This window comes from Sceloporus undulatus, chromosome 1 (genome assembly GCF_019175285.1).
Source record: "Sceloporus undulatus isolate JIND9_A2432 ecotype Alabama chromosome 1, SceUnd_v1.1, whole genome shotgun sequence".
NCBI classification, from domain to species: Eukaryota; Metazoa; Chordata; class Lepidosauria; order Squamata; family Phrynosomatidae; genus Sceloporus; species Sceloporus undulatus.
In genome coordinates this window covers 313,489,939-313,517,333 of record NC_056522.1, presented here as the reverse complement: position 1 = coordinate 313,517,333, position 27,395 = coordinate 313,489,939, and the positions used below count along the sequence as shown (strand labels likewise).

General features: G+C 39.4%; 1 protein-coding gene across 1 annotated transcript in view; it reads left to right on the top strand.

The window, feature by feature from the left end:
- The window catches only part of DCAF5 (DDB1 and CUL4 associated factor 5), a 48,876-nt gene extending 21,829 nt beyond the window's left edge, over positions 1-27,047 (top strand). Inside the window, exons 5-8 of the mRNA XM_042448222.1 lie at positions 990-1,203; positions 13,240-13,306; positions 17,222-17,349; positions 24,245-27,047. Coding sequence (XP_042304156.1) covers positions 990-1,203; positions 13,240-13,306; positions 17,222-17,349; positions 24,245-26,026 — 2,191 coding nt within the window. The 3' untranslated portion in view covers positions 26,027-27,047. The remainder of the gene's footprint in view (positions 1-989; positions 1,204-13,239; positions 13,307-17,221; positions 17,350-24,244) is intronic.
- The last annotated feature ends 348 nt before the right edge of the window (positions 27,048-27,395 follow it).

The window sequence follows — 27,395 nt, the reverse complement described above, 5'->3', positions numbered from 1 at the left end:
TCCGGCTCCCCCGCGGACCTACTGGCGGCGGCGGCAGACCGCCACAGACTGCCAAAATAAAGCTGCTTCTGGTCTCTTTGGAGGTATGCTATTTAAATGATGCATGGGTCCTAAGAGTCCAGAGGTCGCGCCAAAGCCACACTCCATTCCTAAGCACTGGAGTGCAGCTGTGGTGCAGCTTCCGGATTCTTAGGGTGCATGCATCATTTAAACAGCATACCTCCAAAGAGACCCCAAGCAGCTTTATTTGGGCCATCTGTAACAGGCCATTGTTTTTTCACCAAGAACTCTCCTACCAATTTAATTAATGTCTGGTGTGTTTGAAATATTTGTAGGGTTTTCATATGAGAAAGGGAGGAAAGGGTAGTTATTGGAGACAGTAACTAAACTGGAAGGAAAAAAATTGGATTGACCTGTACAGCAGTTTAATCCACAGTCATTAACAAAGATAGTTTGTCATGGTAGCACATATTGTAGATGAACACTAAAGAAAAATACTTCTATGAAATTACTTAATTGGATTAGATCTTAAATGATAGAAGTTAACTTTAATGTGTAGAGCTTATATGGTGGCTTCTCAGGCTTTCTTCTGCCACAATTTATTTAGGATTGTGTTTTTGCATGCCATCAAGTCATTTCCCACTTATGGCAACCCTAAGGTGAACCTGTCATGGGGTTTTCTTGGCAAGATTTGTTCAGAGAGGATTTACCTTTGCCTTCCTCTGAGGCTGAGAACGTGACTTGCCCAGGGCCACCCAATGGGTTTCCATGGCCAAGCTGGGAATAGAAACCTGATCTGCAGGATTCTAGTCCAGCATTCAGACCATTACACACCTGAGAATTAAGACTCATAAGACAGATTTCAGTGAGCAAACACTCTGCCTCCCTTGAATACTTTTTGTTGCCATTTTTTGTTAAGGGAGAGTGGCAGATGTGTGCTTCATGCTTGTAACAATCCATCTGATTCCTTTTTATTTTCTGTTTCCTAGTTCCCTGCTCCGGTATGGTGGGAATCTGTCACTTCAGAGTGCCATGAGTGTGCGGTTTAACAGCAATGGAACACAACTGCTTGCTCTCAGACGTCGGCTGCCACCAGTCCTTTATGACATCCACTCCCGTCTGCCTGTCTTCCAGTTTGACAACCAGGGTTATTTTAATTCTTGTACCATGAAAAGCTGCTGTTTTGCAGGTGATCGTGATCAGGTAAACAGCATTAGTTGTCAAGCTTCAAGGACTGCATAAATAGTGGTTTGAGAAGTGTTTAAGGCATGGCGTTAAAACATAGATTGATATACTTGTATATAGGTTTCCCTCTTACTTAAACTGAAAACAAGTGAAGGGGCACGCAGGTACAGAACTAGCCAGTCCCAAGAGGTGAATTAGGCTGATGTGATGACTGGCATAAGATCATCCACTTGGCTTGTTGGTGATTAAAACTTTGGTATGTCTGATCATTGCACCATGCTAGCATGTCTGTAGAAGTACTCTTTGTGGTCTGGGTTGGGAGGAAGAAAGAATAGCCATACTTAACCAAAAATGGAAATGGGACCAGAACTACGGTGATTAAGGTTCAATTCCACCCCTGCCCCCCCAGTCAAGCCATCATATGAGGGCTGTTTTAAAATAGCCATGGAAACTTTACTAAATCGCAAGCTGTATACAGCCACAAGGATGTGCTCATTTCTCATCTTGTTTGTTTTTTACTGTGGGAAAATTCAATATATTTAACATTCAGTTACTTAGCATCAAGTTATTTAATTGTTTTAACAATGAAAACACAAAACAAAACAAAATGTATCATATATTAGTAAACACAACTGTACATTTCAGGAAACTTATGAAATGTACAGAATAAATGTATTTATTTAAAAAAAATTAGTCTCCTTTTTAGAGTAAAAATTATCTCAAGGCAGCTTATACAGAAGAGTATTATGCATGTTGACTCAAAAGTTAAGACCCATTCTGTCCAATGAAACATACTCCCACATAAGTTTGCATAAGATTGCAACCTCAAAAATAAAAATCAATTTGTTTTTATGGTGAATATACCCAGTACTAGATTATGGGTGTGCTGCAAACTGTTGCAGCTTTTAAAAAACCTATCTTAATAGTAATCAAAACTAAGTGCACTGTTTAGATATGAGATTTCAATGCTCTCATCATATTAACTAGCACCAGCAGCATACTTGGATATCAAGTTAAACCTCATAATAACACTGAACTCTACAGAATACATGAGACTATCGATTACTTCTCATCTTGTTTATATGGTATGCTAAAAACTGGACAAGTTGCAAAGCAGATACCGCAAACTGCATACCACATAGAGCAGCTATTGTATAACATTTTATTTGTGAATTGTGTTAGTATAGAAATTAACATGGGGAGGAGGCTTGGTATAGTTAAGTTGCTTTGATCTGGGATGGCTTGCAAATGTCTAAAAATATAATGAGATAATAGGAAATTGTGCAATAAGGTACTGGGCCATGACTCATATGTGGGTTGTGACCTGGCCACAAAATATACAGCCTTAAGGGGAAAACTGTCTTTTGCTACTGAGGAGAAGGATGTGGGTCCAAAAAAAAAAAGAAAAAAGAAGTTGGATACAGTATTGGGGGGTGGAGTGGGGTAAGGAGAGAGATAGGGAGGAGAGAAGGAATTAAAAACAGCTGCTGCTGGGAACGTGCATATCCTTGTTAGGATGGATGGGAACAAAGAGAAATTCTTTCTTTTTTTAGAAAAACGGGTCACATGTTGAAATTTTTTTATCAGAGCCCTCATGTTTTGTCAGCTCTAGGCAAAGATTTTAAAAATGGTTTTGAAGGTGTTAAACAAAAAATCTTCAGTGTACTAATGGTATACAGGATATTTGACTTAAGTATCCTTTTTGGTCTTCTTTTGGAGGTCTTTAAACAGAGGCTAGATGGCCATCTGTCGGGGATGATTTGATTTGGATTTCCTGCATGGCAGGGGGTTGGACAAGATGGCCCTTGCGGTCTCTTCCAATTCTATGATTTTTTTTAGCTTGTATTCTGTTAAAAATGTTTTAGTTATCTCATCTGGTCTCTTCTTAGCATATGAAAGGAGTAAAGAAGTAGGACAGCACAAAGATATTTCTTAAAAATCCTGCATCCTTAGGAGTCGTTTTCTAAAATCTGATGGAAAACCACATTTGTTTTGTACCTGTACTGCTCATTTTCTTCAATTTAGTCCTTCAAAACCATTTTTTAAAACTTTGCCTAGGTCTGGAAAAACATGAGAGCTTTGGTAAAAAATTAGTTGGTCACTGCCTTTTTCAAACAACAGTTAATGTATAGTCTGTAAGACTCTGAAGAACCCCCCTCAGAAAAAAGTTATCTTGACTCTGTGGCATGTCCTCAGACATTACATCACCACTCAGTCTCTTTTGTTGACATTATGCTTGTAAAGGAGAGTTTCAGGAATGCAGCAGCCGCTGGTAGGGATCCCAGTTAAAGTTCCAGCTTTGACTTATGAGTTCTGCAACTGAAGGGCTCAAGGGTGTCATGGTTTCTATCTCTCATCACAGTGGCCCTACTAACAACAACTGCTAAAATTGCTTCTTTTTATTATTAAAGAAACCAAGACATAGGCCCAATTCAAACTGACGTCTTATGGTGCCCTCGGGCCAAAATTAGGGCTCAAGAGCGCGCAGCAACCGCATGCTCTCGAGTCCTAGTTCATGTGGACAGTGCCATTGTTGATGATGTCATGTGCACGCTGCATCCAAACAGGGCAGAAATGGCGACGCAGCAAGGAGCTCCTTTTCAAACCTCCTTTTTCCTGCGGATCATTGTCACGGCCATATGATTACCACAACAACAATCCAGAGGAAAAAGGGGCGGCCTCATCTGTACCAGGCCTTTGTTTCACATACTGTACACTATTTATTAAAGAAATCATGACTTTGTTTCACACATGCTAAGAGATGGAAACAACTTTTTTCAGTAAGCTTTCCAAAATGTTTTTGAATATTTCAAAAGCTACATTACTAGGAATGGATCTTTTAAAACTCTGACTGTCGACTGCAAGATCAGCAGGTTGAGGCCCATGTGCTGTGTGATGGGTGAGCTCTCATCACTAGCCCCAGCTTCTGCCAACCTAGCAGTTTAAAAGCATGCAAATGCAAGTAGATAAATAGGTACCACATCAGTGGGAAGGTAAACAGCATTCTGTGCAATCATGCTGGCCACATGATCACAGAGTCGTGACAGTGCTGGCTCTTCAGCTTAGTAACGCAGATGAACACTGCTCCCTACAGTTGGACATGACTTGACAACCTTGTGATAGGGGAAAACGTTACCTTTATTTATAGTGTGTGTCTTATCTACATTAAACAAAATAACAGTTGAAACGGTCTAAATAGGTAAGAACATGATTGCTTCTTACCTCCTTACAAGTTCTCTTGATCAGGAGTGGTATTCAGTAATTTGTGACTGATCTGATCTTCCTGGTCATACCAAGCATGCATGCCTTTTTTTGAACTTATAAACTTTGGTGGTCATTGTGGAGAAACCATTCTGCAAACCAGTTTGTCCATACCTTTCAACATTTCACAGATGAAAACTGGGACACATGTGGCCAACATCAGAGTGTGATCGAGATGGCCAAATTTATTAATGAAGAACACCAGACATTCTAGAAGAGACTGTAGCAGTTTGCATTTGCCTGAGCCTACTGTGGATGGCCCCTTCTCTTTCCTCCTCTCCCCTGCTAAGCTAATTGAGTGAAAACTACTTTTAATTCTGTGCAAGCCCTTTTTTTTGTTTGAACTCAATTTGCAGCAACTGAAGTAAACTGAGGACAAAATGGAAAGGTGGGAGGAGGAGAGAGAAACTGGGACATTTTAGAAGCAGCTGAAAAAGTGGGGTGACAAAGGATTAATAGGAACTGTCCCTGTCAAATTGGAAAATTTGAAGGGTATGTTTTTGAATTTAAATATTTTACTAGTCCTTCTCCATCTGTAAGAAAAGAAATTGAGGGGGAAAGTATACCAAGCAAATCTCATAGAGTTTTTCACATAATCTTCAAATACAGTCATTTATTTTGGATTTTTGTTTTGTTTCTGTTAAAATCAGATAATTTCACTGCTCATATCCTTAGGCCCATAGCCACTAGTCTACTGAAGAGAAAAAGTGAAATTAATCTGTGCTGACAGCAGGGGGCAGTAGTAGCTATTACTCAACATTTTTTATTGAAAACATGTTTAAACATGGGCATCTAGTTTCTTTTACTGGCACATTTTATGCTGTTTAGAAAATCTTGATTTTTTTAATTATATGTTTTCAAAATAATGAATTAATCAGGACACATGGGTGTGATCTGTAGTTTTAATCCCCAACCATGCTACTCCTGCTTCCCCAGTAACATATCTTTATTTTACAATTTCTCTTTCATGAACAAAATAACTGCAGGTTTCTTGCCTACAGAATATGTAGTATTCATTTTTCTTTTAATTAATAGTTATAATTTGATGGCTTTTATTGTGAGTTAGGTCTATAACCCTGGAGTTCCCCCCAATACACTTCCCACAGCCTTTCTAAAATTGTTAAAAAGGTTTTGTCAGAAATTAAAACAGCTTAAATAGGAACAACAAACTACGTGTAAACTGAAATTCAACTGCTCAGTCTGCATCATTAAACAGAACTGTTCTTTTCTCATTAAATAGCAGGGAATTCTGCCACGGAGGCAGCAATAGTATACCCATTTACCTGGGATTAACACTATTCATCTCAATGAATTTAGTTCTGAGTAGTGACCTTGGTCAAGTCACATGCTCTCAGCCTCAGGGAAAAGCAGTGGCAAACTTCCTCTGAGCAAATGCCAAGAAAACCCCATGATAGGTATGATTTAGTTTTTCCATAAGTCAAAAACAACTTGAGGAAATGACTTGAAGGCACACAACAACAGCAACAACAAAGGCATGTAATAGGATTATACTATAAGAGAGTTAAGAAGCATTTTGATGGACCTTCATTTTAGTACTTAATGAGCAGATTCTCAATGTTTTTAATAACACTTTTCCAGCTGCATGTGGCTTTAGGACAGGTATATTAAGAGAATAATTGTCAGGAGGTCTGTGTTAAATTTTAATTCCTAGGGCACATCCAGATATTGGTATTCTTTATTTTTAATATCTAAACTGGCATGCTTTTCTAGGTCAAAACATGAAGTCTATACCCTATTCTACCTACCCCTTTTCTGTAGTCAATTCATGTCAGATTTATTGGGTTTTCATCAATTTAAAAGCACTTAATAATAAACTTATCAGTAGTACCTATATCTGTTAGAAAAAAGCTTTCTTGCTTTTCTCTGTTGGGGTGTGAATTGTAGCAACACTATTTGTTTTATTTTGCATATGTTGCCCACCCTACTATGCATGCTGAATCCTAGCTGGTGGGGTGTCTTCCTACATGTCCTGTTATGAGATCCTTGAGATGTACCTGGGACTTCAGGAAGTTCATGCAGATGGTGATCTTCAGCACTATTCACAAGTGCTAATATATTGATTTTGTTGGCTGAAGGTCAGATACAAGGAAAAATTCAAGAGCACTTACATTTGAGGACTGGGCTACCTAGTTTAGATCTCATGCAAGTTTATGAACACTACTGATTTCTTTTGGCAAGACATTGTTCACTTGGCTTCTGGATTTAGAGCCAAAGTATGGAAGTTTAGCATTGGCTTAGCTATCAGGCTTCTGTGTGCCCCCCGCCCTTTCAAGCAAGAAGGGTTCCCACTCTGTTCCATTTAACTGAGAGTAAGGAGGTTTTTTGATGGACAAAACAGATCTGGTGAATGGAGGAGATTTCTTAGTTTTATCAACCAAATCAGTTAGGAGCTAGAGGTCTCACTTGGTGTTATGAGTGAGACAAATGTGCAGTTTTTAGAGTGCCTATTCAGACTGGGGTTTAAGTGTTATAAAGGACTTCCTCCTTGAATTGAAATTTTACCTGAAAAACTATGGAGCATCCCCAATGGTTCTGTGTTCAGTATTGCTCTGATTCTTGGCCTGGTTCCTTAGTTCTACCAATTTCAGGTAGAACTCTGGAGCCCAGCTTCCCTTACTCATCCATTGATTGTTACTGCCTAAAGTCCAGTTCTTGATATATCCATAGAGCACCATACAAAGTTGGCTTCTGGTTCAGACTTTCAAAATGCCCTACCTCACAAGTTCAGCCCTAGAGAATATATTTAGATAAAAAGCAATGAGGGAGTTTTCAGAGCAGCCCCACTCTTCTGTAAATATCACTGCTGTTTTCACCCAGCATTACTTGTGTGTGCTGTTTTAAAAATAAATTTAAACTGTTCTATAAATTATTTTTCCCCTCTCTGGGAATTGGTGCACTTTTGAATATACTTCCTAGCTTGTTTAATATATTATTCCAAGCACACAGTTTCATGCTTGAATTGAATTTCCTTCTGTTATCTGTAACATCAAATGATTTAACTGCACTCTTTAATCCAGTGACCAAACCTCAGGAATATGTGCTCCTGCTCAGAGTGAAAAAGTTGCCATCAATCACTTTTGGGGTGAAAATACCTGTTATGACAGGAGAAGTGAAAAAATGACCAAATAAGAGTATGCCTTTGCATGGATCAAGCAAGAATACAACTTACTCATCACACTGTAATATGTATGTTTACACTGTCTGCTTGTGGACATCATAGTAAAATAGGGTTTTAGTTAATCCTGGTTTACCATGAACAAGCTGCATGCTAGTGCACACTGCACATTCACTCCTGCTATATTCCTCTCACTAATACCAACAGATAGATTAACTAGAATTCAAAAGATTATTATGATTTCCAAACCCATGGTCTTAGTATGTTGGACACTTTAGAAACCAAGACTGCACACCAGATATTATGAAATCCTAACTTGTTGGAGAGCACTAAGCCAGGATTTTGGCTCCAGATAATATTCTTTCAATTTCTAATTCATTTACCTGTTTGTGCTGGAGAAAGGAGCCAATCAGGGTGAATGGGCTGCACCATCATGCAGTTAATACACAGAAAACTAAGGGATGAAACAGACTGGCTCTAAATGCTGGCTTCCCCGGGGCTTGTGGGTGTGGCATCTAGATGCTGCATGCCCCCAAGTCACCTGCAAGGTGCTCAGTTGCACAGAAGTGGCCTGGCTTCCAGGCACTCTGGTTGCACAGCATTTGCATGCCACATGCCACAGGAGCATTGTAAAGCCACAGTGGGGCGGGAAAAGCTAGCTTCTTGCTGGCACAAAAAGGGGCTGCAATGTGCCGCTTCATTTTGAGCCAGCAAAAAAACAGATTGGGGCTGCGGTGTGCGGTTGCCACAGCCCCAATCTGGCTTTCTCAGGGGTGGCTTCAAACCACCCCTTCAGAGCCTTCTATTCTGCCCCTAAGATTCAATAGAATTCTGGTTTGCCATGACATGAAAATACAACCACTGTATTAAATAGTGTTTACTACCAGATAGATGTGTGTAGGATTACAACCTTACAAAACTTTATCAGTTCCTTCATTTGAGGAAAATCTTTGCATATTGGTTTGCTTTTATATAGTAAACTAAGAATTCACTGATTTTATATAAATCAAATTATAAATGAATTGTTGTAAACAGAAATAGGACATTTATGGACTTTGATTGCTCAGCTGCAAAAAGATGAAAGGGAATCCGTTAGAAAAAAGCTGTCCTTTCAATTGAGTTTATAATTAGCCTTTGTTAGGTACCTTTGAGGATTTGTCCCTTTTTTGTGTTAAATATTCACCTCATTCTTAACAAGAACATTTTAAAGAGGTTCTAGCAGTCTTGAGTAGACCTTTTCTGCCCAAAAAAGCAGGAAAATGTGGACCAAAAAAAACAAGTTGGTTTTCATTTTCCTCTTTAATAGTTTGCATTCAACAAAATTGAAGGAACTATAAAAACTGCAAGAAGCTGTTTTTTTTCCCCAGCAGACAGCAGTAAAGAATTGATTCCTGAATGTGGCTGAATTCCAGAATATGCAAAAAAAAAAAAAAAAAAAAAATCCACTGCTTATAAGACCACAAAAACCAATGCTGATCAAATTCCAGCTTGCCTAAGTATGTTCTTTTGAGGGCATGGGAAGGAAGGGAAGAAAAGGCAAAAAAGAACATGTCAGGAGGCATTACAGGCAGCAGCTTAAGGATGGCTCATTCTAAACATTTAAGGCATGCTTAGAGTTCCTGGTCTGGTGCTTTGTACAGCAGCTGTTAACCACGCCTGGGAATTTTCTTCCTTCTAAGGCAAACTTCTGAATCAGCAGCTTGTTCTCTGGAAGGCTTTTCTCCCCTCCTCTCTGTTGTTCCCAGCTAGGCACAGATGGAAGTTGATGACTTAACATCTTTTGCTCATAGAATACTTACAGTGTTTCAAAAACTGTTAATCGTATGTTTGAACACATAAAATTAATGTTCAGAGATACTAATAGGCGGTAGGAATATCAGAGGAGAATTGTCTACATAGGAAGCAGGTTTCTATGGCCTGTTACAGACTGCCAAAATAAAGCCGCTTCGGGTCTCTTTGGAGGTATGCTATTTAAATGATGCATGCATCCTAAGAATCCGGAAGCTGCACCAAAGCTGCACTCCAGTGCTTAGGAATGGAGTATGGCTTTGGCGTGACCTCCGGACTCTTAGGACCCATGCATCATTTAAATAGCATACCTCCAAAGAGACCCGAAGCAGCTTTATTTTGGCAGTCTGTAACAGGCCTATGTTTCTTTAGGCCACTACAGCTGCTTCCCTAGCTGCTGTAAATATTGGCCAAATGTTCGGTTGAGCAGAACCAAGAAAGCTCTTGTGTTTTCCTTACAGAATCGTTTTCTGCTTCTCAGGAAATTGTTTGTTAGTGTATGATTCAGAAAATATGGTTGATAGGCTATCTGTTTTATATCCCTAGTGCACATCATGATTGCACATACTAGGCAATTCTGAAGTAGAAAATGATAATGCAGAGAAAAACACTTCAACATTCACATCAGCTTGAAAAATATATAAATACATTTTTACATTTTTTGCTTACTCTTGAATACACTTTTAGAGTTCCTTACCTTGCCCCTGTTAAACAGAGCTAGTAAACTAAACCTCTCTATTGTACTTGTGCAATCTCCTATAAATGGGGAATTACAGTATAATAAAACCCAATGACCTCACCACTGGTACAGTGCCTGCTGCATTTGTCTGGCAGCGCTTATTTATGCAAGATCTTTTTTAGTTATTAAAAAATGTGCAGGCTGTATTCACAACTATCTCCTAAGCAAGTTATCAAAGCAAGGTCCTTTTTTGGATATCACTAACATGTACCAGAAAGGATTCCATGGCACCATTTCTCCAAAGTCAATTTTAGGATATTGCTTGCACACAAATGTGGCAGAAAAAGCATATTTCCATGCAAGTGCATTTCTATATAATTATACCTGAAAGGGCATGTGTAGTTTGTGCTGGTAGTGCTAATTAGGAAACAGGGCTTGCACACCTTTTTGTGAACGTATAGGGTGAAAATAAACTCCTTTTGTATTAAGAACGTATGCAGTCATCTGGGAAATACAGCTAGGCATTCCTGTTTAAATTTTCCCTATTAATACATCAATAGGACATTTCATACAATCATACAATCATAGAGTTGAAAGAGAACATAAGGGCCATCCAGTCCAACCCCCTTGTCATGCAGGAAATCACAATCAAACCACCCCCAACAGATGGCCATTCAGCCTCTGTTTAAAAACCTCCAAAGAAGGAGACTCCACTACACTCCGAGGGAATATGTTCCACAGTTGAACAGCTCCTACTGTCAGGAAGTTCCTCCTAATGCTGAGGTGGAATCTCTTTCCCTGTAGCTTCCATCCCTTGTTCCATGTTCTAGTCTCTAAAGCAGCAGAAAACAAGCTTGCTCCATCCTCAGTGTGACAGCCCTTTTAATACTTAAGCAGGGGTATCATATTACCCCTTAACTGTCTCTTCTCCAGGCTAACATATCCAGCCCCCTAAGTCTTTTCTCATAAGGCATGGTTTCCAGACCCTTCACCATTTTGGTCGCCCTCCTCTGGACATGCTCCAATTTGTCCACATCCTTTTTGAATTGTGGTGCCCTGAACTGAACACGATATTCCAGGTGAGGCCTGACCAAAGCAGAATAGAGTGGCACTATTACTTTCCTTGAAGTATTATTACACTACACCTCTCTTGATGTAGCCTACAATGGCATTGGCCTTTTTAGCTGTCACATCACACTCTTGACTCATGCTCTCTTTCACCCGTAGTCTCCTTAAGCCAGTTGTTGCCCATCTTATATCTATGCATTTCATTTTTCCGCCCTAAGTGCAGTACCTTCCATTTCTCCTTGTTGAAATTCATTTTGTTAGCTTTGGCCCAGCTTTCCAATCTATTCAGGTCTTCTTGAATTTTGATCCTGTTCCCTGGGGAATTAGCTGCTCCTCCTAATTTGGTGTAATATGCAAATTTGATAAGCATGCCTTCTATTCCTTCATCCAAGTCATTGATAAAGATGTTGAATAGCACTGGTCCCAGGACAGAACCCTGTGGGACCCCACTAGTCACTTCTTTCCAGGATGAAGTGGAGCCATTGCTGAGCACCCTTTGGGTTCGGCCAGTCAATCAATTACAAATCCATGTAACAGTTGCCTTGTCTAGCACTATATGGATATAGGAAAACATGCATACTAAAATACCAGAAGTGAACAATTTGTGTTGTATGTAGACAAGCAAGAATATTCTATATATTTGATACAACTCCAGTCCAATCTTAAAGGACAGCTTAAAGTTGCTGAGAATTGTGCTCTTGCCCTCTTTACAATACACTGTGGAATTCCAAGGCCATTGGACTGCATATTGGTCTGCACAATGTCTTGGACCAGCCCTGATTTTAGAAAGAGAAAAATGATTTGGCAGCCATTGATTCATTTGGTAGAACTGTCAACATCAACTAACAACAGCTTTCCAGAGTTTCAGTCATTTCTTTTCCGGCCTTACCTGCAAATGCTAGACAATTAACCTGGAACCGTCTGCATGCAAAGCATGGGCTCTACTACTTCTCTGTGGCTTTTTCTCATTATTCACATGAATTATTGTAATAATATCAATCAACACTGAACACACCTGATTTAGGAGCTAGGCAGGTTAAGATCTGATTAATAGCTTTGGTGGAGGATTTCCAGATAGGCTAGGAGCAAATCCTGTCCAAAACTTGGGGCACTGTTACTAGTCAGAGTTAACAGTATAGACATGCCAGGGATAGGGAACTGTGGAAGCATAGGAAGATACTTTAGTCCCCCGACCCACCCCAGAAATGCTGGAGGACCACAACTCCTGCAAAAAAAAGTACTTGCTCCCAGATGCCCTCCAACTCCCCCTAAGTGATGTGAGAGCATTTTTGCTTTGTTTTTTGATTCCCTGGGCCATGTTAAACCCAGGAGAGGTCTTTATGAAACAGAAGTGATTTTTTTTTAAAAAAAAATCCTCTCCTGGGCCTAAATTTGGCTCAAGGGATGCCAAACACATGGCAAAATTTCCCCACACCCACTAAAGAGCATTCAGGGACAAAAAAACTGAACCTGGAAGCTACAAAAATTATCCTTGGGGCTGTGTGCAGCCTGTGGCTGCACTTTGCTCAACCTTGAGACCAGCAATAGTCTGATTCTGAATAAGGCAGCTTCGTATGTTATATAACATGTGCCACATACAGAGTTCTCTTTTTTTTTAAAAAAAAAAAAAAGAGAAGCTAAAAATGTCTTGGTAGGGCAGATTGAACAGAAGGGTTAAGGGAATCTACTTCCACTAGCCTAGTTGCACTTATCATACTAAAGCTAATTGTAGCTCAAGAGAAGAATCAAAATTTGAATTTTATGGATGAGTTTTATGAAGATTCCTTACTGAGATCTTTATTGAGATCTTCTACTTTTATTCCATTGGGACCTGTGGGTAAATGTGCACAGAATTAGTCTAGTCTTTATTTTTATAATTATCTGACTTTAAAGAAAAATAGCCTCATGTTCATCATTCTCCCCTTTGCATTTTTAATGTTTGGCCTGCTACTCTGCTATTAATAAAGAATTAAAGGAAATGTAGTACATACATCTGTTGTACCATATAATCAAGTGATTATTGTACCATATAATCAAGTGGTTATCATCTTCCAAATACATATATATGTTGCTGCCTAGTAGTAAGTGTGGTGTAACTTGCTAGTATTTTTATTTCTAACAGTACATCCTCTCTGGTTCCGATGACTTCAATTTATACATGTGGAGAATTCCTCCAGATCCTGAAGCAGGTGAGTGTCTATGTGGAATCTGCCAAATTAAGTTATTACCATTAACAAAAGCTGTCCTTTAGAATGTTAGCATCATACATGGAAGAGCCACGATTAACTTTCCTAATTGTGTTTGGGAGTGGCAGTATAATTTTTTTTTTACTTAAAATGCCTCCATTATTTTTGTTACTAAATTATGCCACACACACACACACATACACTTTCCTTTGTGACATGGGAAAAAGAAATAGCTGTAGGTTTCATATAATTCCTAAAGTTTATGGTATCTTTTTAAATTATTAGTTGCATTCACACTGCAGTAATAATGCAGTTTGACCACCCTTTAACTGCCATATCTCCATGCTGTAGAATCCTGGGATTTGTAGTTTGTTGTGGCAGCAGAGCTCTGTGACAGAGAAGGCTAAATAGCTCACAAACTGCAAATCCCAGAATTCAATGTCACAAACAGGATATTGTTAAAAAAATCCTCGCAGTCCAAAAGCCTGTTGGAACAGAAAATGTTTCACTTGTTAAGGGAATGACAACAAGGAGGGAGCCTCCTAGCCTCCCAAGGGAAAGAATTCCAAAGCTTGGGAGCAGCCACCAAGAAGGTGCTTTTCTCGCCATACCCGATCTTAACTTTCAATGTAAGTTTTGATTGGAAGGGACTGACTCAAGTGCAGGGTCAGGCTGCAGGCTTGCTCCCCCAGATAACTACTCTCCCTTTCAGTTATAGTACCTGGATAACTACTTTATTAAGGCATAAAGTAATGAGACATGCTTGTGTGAATGAGTCATCATGTACAGAATGTTCTATGTTACCAACTCCCACATTATACTTCTTGGAGAAAAAGTTCACTCATCTGACTGGGAGTCAAGAAATGTGTCGTAAGGCTAGTCTGGAATGTAGGAGTCTGGAGGTGAGTACTCTAAAGAATGTCTGTAGATGTAGACTGGATGATTTTCCATCCCCATTCAGTGTGACCTTTTAGTTCTTTTATCAGGGTTTTAATTGCTGCCTCTTACTCTAGCTCTAAAAGGAACAATATCAGAAAATATTGAGTTATTGGTTACGGTACTTAACTTTCTACAGATTTCCATTTGTAAAAGACCCACAATTTAACATCCACACTGTTGCTTCTAAGCCATCTTCTTCTTTCCATAAGTACAAAGGATTCCTCCTGATTCTCCTTCGGAGAAAGACTCAATTGAAGCCAGGTTTAGTGTGTCACTGAATATCAAATGCTGCTGCTGCTGCTCAGGAGTGATAAGTGTTGAAGGCTCTTCCCTTCATGTCCTGCTTCTGGGTTTCCAAAGACATCTATTCCTTTGTCAACAAAGGCGAAGTTGAGGGAGAGGTCCGTTAGAAAGAGCTCTCAACCACTTCCAAGTGCTAGCGTCACTTTATTTTATTAAAGAGTACCTATAAATTGCCTTTCTACCCACCAGAGCACCCAAAATAACATCTCAGTTAAAAAAATAGATTTTTAAATAATTTTTAAAAAAAGCTATTTGAAGTACTGCAGGCAATGAGCCTTCTGCAGAAAGCTGAGGGAACATGTTTTTCTTTCATACTTTCAGCAGCTTAAATAATTGTCAAGACTTGCCTTAAGTTACATGTTATTGCTGACTGGACTATCTCAGCTTTGTGTTTATGTGATGTAGCAAACATTATTAGGCAATTATTTTTTCCCTGGTAAAAGAAATGGGTGATGAATCTATTTGTATATTAGCCTGTATTTTACTGCAAGCAGTTTCTCTTCCCATTACACTTAGGTCACCAATTCCTGCCACTACTTGATCATATCTTGTTTGTTTCTAACCTGCCCTGTAACAATAGATCTCAGAGCATGCTACAATCAATAAAACCACTATAAAATAATCCAAAACAAGTCAAACACTTTTAAAAATATAAATACTTAAAAAAATTTAAAACACCTTAACAGTTCAAACAATCAGATGGACAAAAACCCCTAGCAAACTGAAAGACCAGCTCCTAATCCCATTAGGTGCTATATGCTCAGTGACCAATTGGTTTTAACTTGGTGCTGAAATAAGGACAACATTGATGCCATTCAAGACTTCAGAAAAAGAATATTCCACAGCCAGAGTGCTATAGCCAAGAGAGGCCTTCCCTGCATTTCCATGTGATATAGCACTCTCAGTGGTACAACATAGAGATAGGCCACTCAGCATCTGGCAGATATCTAGTCCCAAGCTGTTTTTATAACTTGTTATACTCAGAGAAACTCTTTTTTTTTTTAATTCTCCCTTTAGCTAAACTTAGTTATTTCCCCCTTCCCCAATGTTTTCAGGTATTGGTATAATTTCAGTTCTCAATGTATTATGAATGTTTATAACCAACTTACAGAGTGTGTGCCCATTTTTATTACTCATTCAGGAATATAATGGCTGAGGAGAAGGAAATACGATGTAAGCAGTTTATGCTTGGTTTTTGTAATGCCCTTTAAAAATCAGCTTTGGTCTTTATTATTACTTCTTCTATTTTTCACCCACTGAATGTCTGTCAGTTTGGAAAAATCAGTGCCTAGACAAGGGGACCTGTTGGATTATTCTTTTAATATTTTATGGTAATCACCATAATGGTAATCACTCTATTGATATTACCAGTCCCTTCCAAAGGCAGTATTTATTTATTCTCATTTTTCTATTATTCATCTAGTAAACAAAATATGTAACCATGCAAACTACTTTTGCACTTTGAACCCAGTTTGCAGCAATTGAAATAAGATGATGACTAAGTGGGAGAGAATTTGGAACTTTTTAAAGCTGCCCAAAGAGGATTAATTAGGATTGTCCCTGCCAGATCAGGACAGTTGGGGGGAGGGGGGTTATGAGATTTTAGGTTGTGGGCAGCACCATATAGCTGAAGGCACTCATCCAAGTAATCGATTTCCAACTATGTACAGGATTTACTGCCCTAGTATACTGGCTGGGAATAGGTCAACTTCCTTTGAAAGAAACTGGAAAAATAACAGTGTTTCTGTTCACAATTGGTTTGTTTGTTTGTTTCCTGGAATTTGATGAGTATCCCACCACTGGCTTAGTACAGAACCAGGCTACAGTATTTGTGTACTTAAGCTATTTTACTTGCCGCAATTGGAACAGTTAATCATTTGTGGGAGGGAGCAGCATATGATAGAGGTTTGCTTTTCAAATTAAAAAAGAAAAACACTCATTGCTAGATGACTGTTACACACAGCAACAGAGTGAAAAACTCCACTAAGGTGAAAAATACTGTATAATCAAAAGTTCACAAAAATGCCCACCCATAAGTGTTCTTGTTCACAAAAGTAATGACTGTGTTTGTTGTGGTGTGGGAAGTATTCTATTATCTCTGCAAATTTGCGGCTTGACTGCTAGGCAAATCTTTAAAGTCCTCATCAGAAGAAACACTTATATGAATGAAGTTGTCTGGACCCTATGCAAGAAATTAGTAATAATAGCCTTTGCATTGGCATAAGCTTATATTTAATTAGAATACCTTCAAAAGATCTTAAATACTCCATGCAATCTCTTATACTATATGTTTGTGGCAGATCATCTGTTTGTTATGGCAACCTTGCCAGCAAAGGTTGCCAAATAAGATTCTCCATTGTATTCATATAAAAACAAATGAAAGACTAATGAAAATCTGATGTCATCTCGCCTTCCCATCCTCTAAGTCTGTCTTCACTGAGCACCACTTATAAATTATTGGATGAGGCCATCATTTGGAAACACAGTATGGGTCTTGGAATATCTACCTAGGCATTTCCTGTTGTGACAGGCTGTGGGTACAGTATCCATTTTCTCTGAAGTTATTCTTATTAATATAATGATGACTGCTGAGGTGCAAACTTAGGATTCCATTGTGGTTGCAGTTAACTAACGTATGGTACATGCTCCAATTTTGCTGTTCTTTTGCTTTTCCAGGTGGAATTGGCAGGGTGGTTAATGGTGCCTTTATGATATTGAAAGGTCATCGTTCCATTGTGAACCAGGTCCGATTTAATCCCCACACATACATGATCTGTTCCTCAGGTGTAGAAAAGATTATAAAGGTGAGCCATACTTGTCAACTATCTTATTTTCATTCTTACTGATCTTTCTTCCAGTAAATTTGTCCTCTTCTTATCAAGAGCAGAGTTCTCCTTGATTATCCTCTATGATGCATGTTCCAAATATATGCTATAGGAGAAATTTTCAGTTGCTTCCCTTAATAGAGACTGTTAAAATTCTTTCACTTGTATTTCACATACTGAGGAAACAGCCTGTTGCAGCTTCCCACTATAGATGTCTGTGTTTCTATGTGCGTATGTGCATGTGCACATACATGTGTACGTCTCATGCAGATGCTCAGCACTTTGAGCATCCTGAAGGAAAGTAAGGTTAAAATGTGACCAAAAACACTGCAAGCTGGCCCACATAATAGCCTCTCCTGGTGAAAATAATTCCGAACATGGTAAACTTAGTTCTTAGATTTATACATTCCTATTCTTTGACAAAAGCTGAAAATGAGCAGATATTTGAAATATTTAAGGACTTGGGGTAGCTTAAGGCCACTCCCTTGCAGAAAATCTGATTGTCTTTTGGGGCTGAGATTACCTGAAGCTAATTCCATCCATTATGTGGGACAAGAAAGGTACTGATTTCGTTTGTATTGGTTGACCACATCTTGTATTAGATTTCTTCCCAGTAGTGTATAGTTACAGCGCTTTAGAAATAAAGTTTAATAATAATAATAATAATAATAATAATAATAATAATAATAATAGTAGTCCAGGGTTTAGACCATTTTGATTTCTTAAGAAGCCTGTGAAGTAAGTACTGAGCTGGGAGAGTGAATTGACTAAGGTCACCCACTGAACTTGCTGAGTGGACAGAGGCTTGACCTAATTCAAAATTTCTTGAAGAGCTTTGTAAATGTCTTTGTAACATGTGCTGGCAATACTTACGGTAATTTCAATGGATGTCAGTATTCTTTAGACAATTGCAAACTGATGAAAAGAAGTTCATCCTGCAAAGAACTTATTGGAAAGTACCATTTGCAAGATTGACATCATGATTAAACAACATGACCCAAATGCATGTCTAAAGTATTTTGAATCAGTTTTCCAAGAACGTACTAATACTCTAATAGTGTCTGTGTCATGTATTTTACTTGCTCCTATTTTCCCCTCTGTCCTCCATATATTGCATATTTAGAAAGAAATATTTATGGCACCATCACAAGTATAGCTTTTTGAATTACATATGCTATATACAATTGAAATATTTGCATTCAAAGGGTGTACGACCATTTTCAGAGAGAGAGTTCGTCTTGTAGGTTTTCATATAATTTAGAAAACTCACTTTTTACTCCACAATTTCCAGGAAAAACAAGGTGTTTTTTTTTTCTTCCCATGCAAGCAAGGTGATGCTCAGAATGCTACAACAATGTCTTCCATATATGAAGTAAGAAATTCCAGATGTTCAAGTTGGGTTTGGGAAAGGAAGAAGCAGTAGGAGTCATACATTGGCTAATGGAGCGCAAGGACAAATAAATGAGTATTAGAGCAAATCAAGCCTGAACTCTCTCTAGAAGTCAGAATGATTAAACTCATACAACATATTTTAATGTTGTAAGCTGCCTCAATCTCATTGGAGAGGCAGGGTATAATTATTATTATTATACTTTGGACATATTATTAGAAGACATGAGCAGGGCAGGTAATGATAGTGACTTGGAAGTCTCTCACTCAAAGGGTTTCAGTAATTTGAAGTTGACTGACAGCACTTATCAAAAACAACAATGCTAAATATAATTGAAGAATTTGCCTAGGTGTTTTTATACCAGTTAATTGCCAAAGAGGTTTTTATGTGTGAACTAATACTCTTGATAATGTTCAGTGTCCATCCTCTAAATCCTTCCTCTATGATCTTATTTGGTCTCTTGGTTTAATGGGACTATATGTGTCCTCTATGTTCGTTTTGTTCCATCTTTATATCTGCTTTGGGGTGAATAATGCCCCAGTTAAATGTCCTTCATGCCCACAACTTTAACGCCTGTGCTATTTCAATATCTCTAGAAGAGAGCATTCCTGTTGTGTCACAGCATGGTTTTCGGATGGTAAATGTCTATATTTTCTTGAAATTAATTAATTATGAGAAAGAAACCATTTTGTGTATAACTGCCTTATTGCAACTTCTCTGTTTTGTGATTTGCCCTTTGGGCTATAATCCTCCATTATAGCCAGAATGTGAAATTTTGAAAAAATAGTCTGAAGGTCATATTGTTAGCCTTTGAACTGTATTTCATTATTACAAGCGTATATAAGTCCTGTATATTAAAATATGTATATTATATGTACAGACACACACATACAAACATGTTGATACCAAAAGTGAAAGCCCGCTCTGTTTTTCAGCTAAAATGTGAAAATACAGAGGGAAACATTTATTTGTGATGACTCATAACATTAGTAATCCTTTCCTAAGCAGATTCTCTAGTTCCTCTGTCTTCTAGAAAGTACGTGAAACATATCTTTGAAAAGCACTAAGGTGTAATGGTTTGAGTGTTGGACAATGACTGTGGAGATCAGGGTTCAATTCCCAGCTTGGCCATGAAACCAACTGAGTGACCTTGGGCAAGTCACATGCTCTCAGCCTCAGGGAAAGGCAATGGCAAACCTCCTCTGAACAAATTTTGCCAAGAAAACTCCATGATAGGTACACCTTAGAGTCGTCATAAGTTGTAAATAACTTGAAGGAACACAACAATAATAAGAAGAAAGCTTCAAAATAATCTAGGGACTCGACAGACCGCCCAAAAAGGGCGGGCTGGAGGTGCCCATTTCTGCTCCCAAGAGTGGCCGGAGCAGCCAAATGGTGCGGCCTCCCTCCATCCCAAAAAGAATCCAGAAAAACTGGGTTCTTCTTGGGATGCCACACTGATGTCACGAGTGAACCATTGGTGCACTGTGGCGCATCAGTGACGCAAGTGCGGCACTGCAACATGCGGATGTGGCACCCTGCTTGCATCATGGACATGCCCCCTCTGTGGGTGGTGCCATGCAATAATGGCGCTGCCGGCACGTACTAGGGCTCAGGAGCGTGCGGTTGCTGCGTGCTCCCGAGCCCTAGAATCAGCACCATGACAGTGCTTCCCACCTGTCTATCCCGGGCCCTAGTTAACAAAAAGTTGGGGCAGATCTGGCAAGAGATAAGGCAGGTTGCTTTGGAGACATGCTATTGAAACCAACAAGAGAGACTAAAATGGCCCCAATAATACTTCTTAAATCAGTCCCAAGGTGTATTACAAGTAACTTCGGCCCGTTCCACATGGGTGGAAAGTACGTGCGTGGCACATACTAGGGTTAGAAAGGGGCGTTCTTTCCGGACGCCCCTAACCCTAGTACGCACCGAGCATGTACAAAATGGCGATGCCTATTCTACATGGGCGCCGCCATTTTGACGTCGCAGATGCCTAGCGTCCGCACGCCATGCGGCGGAAATGACAGCACGAGTGCACCATTGGTGCTTTGCAGCGCCATTTCTGCGCTGCAAAAAGAAGCCGCTTTTTGTGGCTTCTGTTTCTTGCGCGAAAGAGCCGTGCGGTTTGTTTGCTGTGGCTCCTTTGCACAGCAGTCAGGGGCGCTGGCAGAGCAAAAGTGCCTTCCATTCTTATATATTATGCTAATAGCAACAGTGAAGCCAGTAAAAAGTAGCAGAACAAATCACTTTTTCCAATATCATTCCAAGCTGTTGACACATGAAGTCTGCTGGTGTTTTCCTGGTTGCAAATTTAAAATTTAAATTTCAGCTCATTTGAACTTCTAAAGTATAAACTTGCTATGGCTTGATGGAAGAGGATTTTTCACTGACTTTACATGTGGAACAAGCTCTTTAAAAATGTATTTTAAACATGATGGAGAATATGAAACAAAATGATGCCTCAGAGAGAAGACATAGTGGTGAATCAAATAAAAACAATTGGCAGGCAGATGTTGCTGTGGATGCATTAGATATGTGTCTGTGTTTTCTAAGAGTTAGCTATATTGGTTTGTTTCAGTACAAAAAGAAGGAGAAAGGAGAAAAAGGAGTTGTGTGGCACCTTTAAGACTAACTAATTTATTTTAGCATAAGCTTTCATAGATTACTATCGATTTCCTCAGATACACTTAGGGAGTACAAATTTGTATATGTGTCTTCAGAACCACATAGTGTGGTGGCTTGAGTGTTGAATTTTGTACTTGGCCATGGAAACACATTGGGTGTCCTTAGATCAGGGTTGGATTCTGTACTTGGCCATGGAAACACACTGGGTGACACACTCAACCCCAGCAAATCCTGTGATAGAATCACCATAAATCAGAAACAATTTGAAGGAACATAACAATTTCAGAGAAACCAATGCAAGAAGTTTAATAGAAGGTGGACTAAACTAACTATTGATGATAGCGGCAACTTATCAGCTGTAAGGAAAAAGAATGTACTACAGCATTCTTTATATTTTTAAGGATAAATAAAATGAATGATGAAGTAAGAGATAAATATCTTTTCAGCTATGTTTTTATGGAGATAATCATACAGACAAGTTAGTATCTGCCTCTGCTTTTGTTGGATAATCAGATGTAGCACATCCCTTCCAATTACACACACCTTCAGCAAAATACTATTTCAGTTTATATTAATGTCACAGAGAACACACTAGATTTATGCCTTTCTCTGAAATCACTTCCTGGGGCTTTCTTGCTAAGTGTAGATAATTGTAAAGTTTGCCCCTGGGAGGGCTTCATTTATTTCTGCACTATTAATTCTGCTCTTAGAATCCAGCTTTTCATAGTGGGCATGCAGTAACTAACACTTAGGACTGTTGTTACAGAAGAGAATGTAATGAGGGAAAAGTCTACATTTATAAATAATAGCCACAGAAGTAATAGTTAAGTAGCCATTCAGTCCTCTCCCTTTTGATTAATGGCAGCACTGTCCAACTTGTCTTTAGTTTTGATACTATGAGTGCTAGAAACATGTGTCTGTCTGTGTTTAGCTATATATCTCTTGTTGAAAACTTACTGTAAAAAAACAAACCCAAAACACAAGATTCTGCAGTCATGTTGTGAAACAATGTGTCTTTACAAATGTTCCTCACTCTTGGACTTAGCTGGTGAAGCAGCAGTTCTGCTCAGCAGCCTCAGCTATTCTATTAAATAAAACCATGAGTAACTTTCACATTTCTCTACTGTTCTCTTAGGCTGCATGTGTTCTCCAGAGTTGTTTTTGTGGTCCCCAGGGCCCCTCAGTGTCAACAATGCCCTTAAATGCCCTACTTGGGGCATGGGGACATTTTCACTAAGTTTATGACCATGAGAAGCCTTTTTAGAAAACAGGAGGCAAAAAGAACTTCCAGTCACTTTCTGTTGTTAAATTCAATCACCTTGGGACCTAAAATGGCCAGTTGGGTGCAATTTGAATTTTCCTGCAGGGTGGCGTAATGGAGGATGCAACCTGCAAAATCTCCTGTGGAGGGAATGTGGTCCCCTAACTTCTCATAGTTGCTCATTCCTATCTTAGGGAGTCCCATTTTTGAAGAGTAGGTTTATTAATTTGCTTCTGGGCGAGCCCCTAATTCTCAGGACTACAAGAAAAATAATAAGCCAGTACACATTTCAAGGCTGGAATGACTTCAGAGGATAACAAATGTCTCTCCAAACTGATTTCTTGTAGATTCACAGATCCCAAGTGCTCCTCAACTGCTTTGCAAGGACAGTTGCATGACTGGTGGTCTTTGTTTTTTAAATTCAGACATCTGGAAATGGGAACAATCAAAACCAAAACATCTGTTACCATGCTAAGATGGGAAGAATGTGAAGGACAAAAAAAAAAAAAAGGAAAGGGATGGAGAGACTCATTTGGCATGTGCTCCTTCTTCAGAATTAAGTTTTAATGAAGTTCTGCTTCCTTTTTTCTTTGAATTATGGGACACAGTCCATTCACTGTGGTCACAAATGAGAACTTGAAGGGAACTGGTGAAGAATTCAGTGGAGATACTCTGCCCTGGCTGGCTGTGGATCATGTACACACAGCTGCCACTATTCTTGTCTGCCAGTGGGAGGCTAGTATATACTATAGGCCTTGTCCTGCTTCTCCCTGGTGTTCTGCCCTGCAAGCTAGCCAAAGGCTACATGAATTGCAGTGTGTGGAGGTGGTGAAGTCTGCTAATGTAGGGCTGTCAATCAATTTAAACAATGCTCTAATTTATATTAGCACATAAACGTACAACAGGCACAATTAATTTCCTTTTCCAGCACAGCTATGTGCTTGGGAGTGGAGCAGCATAAGAGTCAGTAGTGGTGTTATGCTAAGTTAAGCAATATCTTAAGTCATGTGGCTGTATTTTTTTAAAAAAGTGATGGACAGCACTAGCCCAAACATATTATTATGAGAACCTTGGAGAACAGCAGCACACTTTTCTTCGTTTAGCCTCATTGGAATGCGTGAATGGAAATGTCCCAGGTTCTGTTCTGCTTCACTGGAACTGGAGCCAATAGTATGCCTCACAAACCAGGTTCTACACAAGATTTTCGGGTTCTATTGTGGAAACATTTGCACCTGTTCAGAAGGTGAACTAAAGACCTCCTGTCTCTAGTTTTCCTGGGAAATAAGCACTTTTATTAGTTCTGAGAGTTTTTAATATTAACTGACCAGTACTTCTGCCAACTCCCCATCCTCTATTTCAAATTAACACCTATTACATGAAAATAGTACTGCAATCTGGTACTTTTTGTCAAGCTATGAGCATGTTTGAGTTGTGAATCTTTGGGTTCAAGTGAGGAAAAATATTTGATCGGAGACAGAATATATGTGTGGAACTGAATAAAAAGGTCTTTTCTTTAAGTCATATTAAGACTATTAGTCACTTAGTTAAAAAGTATACAGAAGAGATATAAAGCCACATTTTCTCCTTTTCTTTCACAGATCTGGAGTCCTTACCGGCAACCAGGTTGCACAGGAGACCTTGATGGGAAAATCGATGCTGATTCCCGCTGTCTTTACACACATGAAGAGTACATAAGTCTTGTTCTGAACAGTGGCAGTGGTCTGTCTCATGATTATGCCAATCAGTCAGTCCAAGAGGATCCACGAATGATGGCCTTCTTCGATTCCTTGGTCCGTCGAGAGATTGAAGGTTGGAGCTCTGATTCTGACAGTGACCTCAGTGAAAGCACGATCCTACAGCTCCATGCCGGAGTAAGTGAGCGCTCAGGTTACAGTGAGTCAGAGTCCTCTACTTCTTTGCGTCACTCTCCTCCTCACATGACAGAAGAATCTGATGAACCTACCTATAACTTGGGAACCTTGAGGTCTGCTGAATCTCCACCAGCCAGAGAAGCAATGACTTCTCGTCAGCAACGGTTGTCTGCACTTAGACGATATCAAGACAAACGTCTTTTGGCCCTTTCTAATGAGTCTGATTCTGATGAAAATACCTGTGAGACTGAGTTGGATGCAGACCTTTTCCCAAGACCAAGATCCCCAAGCCCTGAAGAGAATGATTCCAGCAGTTCCAGTAGCAGCAGCAGCAGCAGCACAGAAGATGATGAAGAACTGAATGAACGGCGTGCCTCAACTCGACAGCGTAATGCAATGAGGCGCAGACAGAAACCACAAAAAGATGAAAGGACTAATGTAACTGGAGCAAACACAAGTACCTACGTAGGAGAAGACATCTATGACTATCCCCAGATTAAGGTGGATGATCTTTCTCCTTCTCCAGCTTCATCTCCTGAGAGGAGTACTGCAAATATAGAGGTCCGCAAAGAGAAAGCCTCTCCTTGCTCCGAGAATGAATCTGTAGACAGGAAGATCTACAAAGCCTTCAGGTGGCTTCATTATTCTTATATGTCTTATGCAGCTAATAAAGATGGTGAATCCTCACAGGGAGGTGGAGAAAGTGAAGGGAGACCAGGAACTAGCAGAAAAGTTCAAGGTGGCCAGGATCAGTCTACTGAAAATTGTAACAAAGCAAATATAAAGGAATACAGTTCAGCAGAAAATTCTAGAAACAGTCCAGACCATAAATGTGATAATCAGCGACAACTGGAGGATCCGGAGAGCCTAGCCCAAGATATTGGGAACAGTGTCTCTGTAGATCCTTCTTTTGAGGCTAAAAAGCTCAATGGAAAAGCCATTTGTAAAGAACGAGGCAGTTGCATTGAAGAGCCATGCAATCAGACTGCAGGATTTGTGGAGCAAAAAAATAACCAGAATTGTCAACCAGTGTCCAACCACAACCTACTGGCTGTTTCTAAGGATTCATTTGCAACTGCTGCCAACTGTAGTGGATCTGGAAATTTCTCTAGAAATCTCACAGATGACAATGAGGACAGGAACACTGACAATTCCTGTGCAAACCACAATAATGGCCGCCTACACTCTCGCTCTGCTTACCTTAATAATGGACAGAGTATGGCAGAGCAGGAGGCTGTGGCTCAAGGAAGACAATTACATTTAAGTGCTGATAATGGCGGCCTTGTGCAGACATGCACATCCCTGCACAAGGAATGCTGTCAGTCTTCCACAGACTCTTCCAGTCACAGCACGAGCATGAAAGAGGATGCCACCGAGTTGCATCCTGCAGACAGTGATGGCTCACAAATCCATGGACGGCAGAAAAGGCACAGAGCAGAGTTTGAAGACACAGATTCTGAGAAGTCTTCCTCAGAAAAGAAGTTAAAAACACATGCATCCTGGTTGTGAAATGTTGCATTACCAATTCTCCATTCCATTCTCCAGTGGGTCTATTTTAAATTGCCAGGAGCTATGTTGTATAAAAATCTAATCAACTCCTTTAAAATGAGACTGAGTATAGTGTACCCTTACAAGATTCTGTTCAAGTAAATCCTTATTATTCTGTGTGATGTGTGGTGTTTGTTCAGCTAGCTACCAACATGGCTATTGTACCTTTTAATCTTCTGAAAAGAATTATTTGCGTGTTGATACTGTGGGGTTTATGGTCTCATTGAGTTGAGTGGACAAATTGCATCCTATGACTGATGCTTTTGGAGTGTGTTTTCTGTATTAGAAAACAGGAGGCAAATTGGATGCAGCCTTTTACCTTCTCCTGTGCTTCTGAAGTCTTAAGCAAGAGTTTCTCTGTCATGGTTTAGAAGCATCCTCATGGCTTATGTGTGTGGAGTAACAGCTTACAGCTGTTTGTACTTAAAACAAGCTGATTGGTCATTCAAAAGGCAGGAGATGAGTTTGTTTGATCTAGAGAGTGTTAAGGTAGCATTGATAAATGTCCTTACCTTTTTGTCTAAAATGAACTCTCTCTTATCACAAGATAGCCATATTTGTCATTGGGTTGGGCAGTAGACTCCACTCCAGTTGAAATTCATTAAAGGTGTGATCTTAGTGGACTTCCCATTGGTTCATTTGCAGTTTCCAGATAGTGATCTGATTACAAAATAACTTGGAGCAGAGCCACATCCCATGGTGTCTGCATGATATTGGTGGCAGAGTCCCAAAGAGAAGAGTGTTAATATAGATCAGTGGAGAAGAGAGGTGCATAATGATGTACCTAACAAAAACTAACTGTGAGTGTGACCTGAATCTTGACACCTAATTCTTTTTTAATTTGTTTCATTTTTAAAAACAACAACAACTGATCTTATTTGGAAAAGTACTGACTTTAGAGACCCTGGTTTATAGTCCTGCACTACCATACAAAAAGTGCAGTTTGATGTATTATTTCCAATTAAACAAATATTTTTGTGTGTATGGTCTATGTTTGTTTTTTATAGTAAAACTTAAAACTTGTATCGTTTTTAACTGTTGCATATTGGAGGAAGGATGTCTGTGTAGCTCAGCACCAACCTTGGTAAATCATTCAGGGACATTAAGTAAATATCTTATAGATATCTAACACATTATATAACATATTACCTGCAGAAAGTTTTTAGTAATGGAACTTGGCACATACTCAGTGGCTGAGGCAAATGAGGTTTCCTCAGACACTTGTTTGTGCTTTGCAGTTTATTTTGGAGTGGTTCACCTACTGCCTCTGTGAGAAAACTACTACTTTTAAAAGTCATTGCCAGCTATACTGTTCTGCCCCTTAGCATTA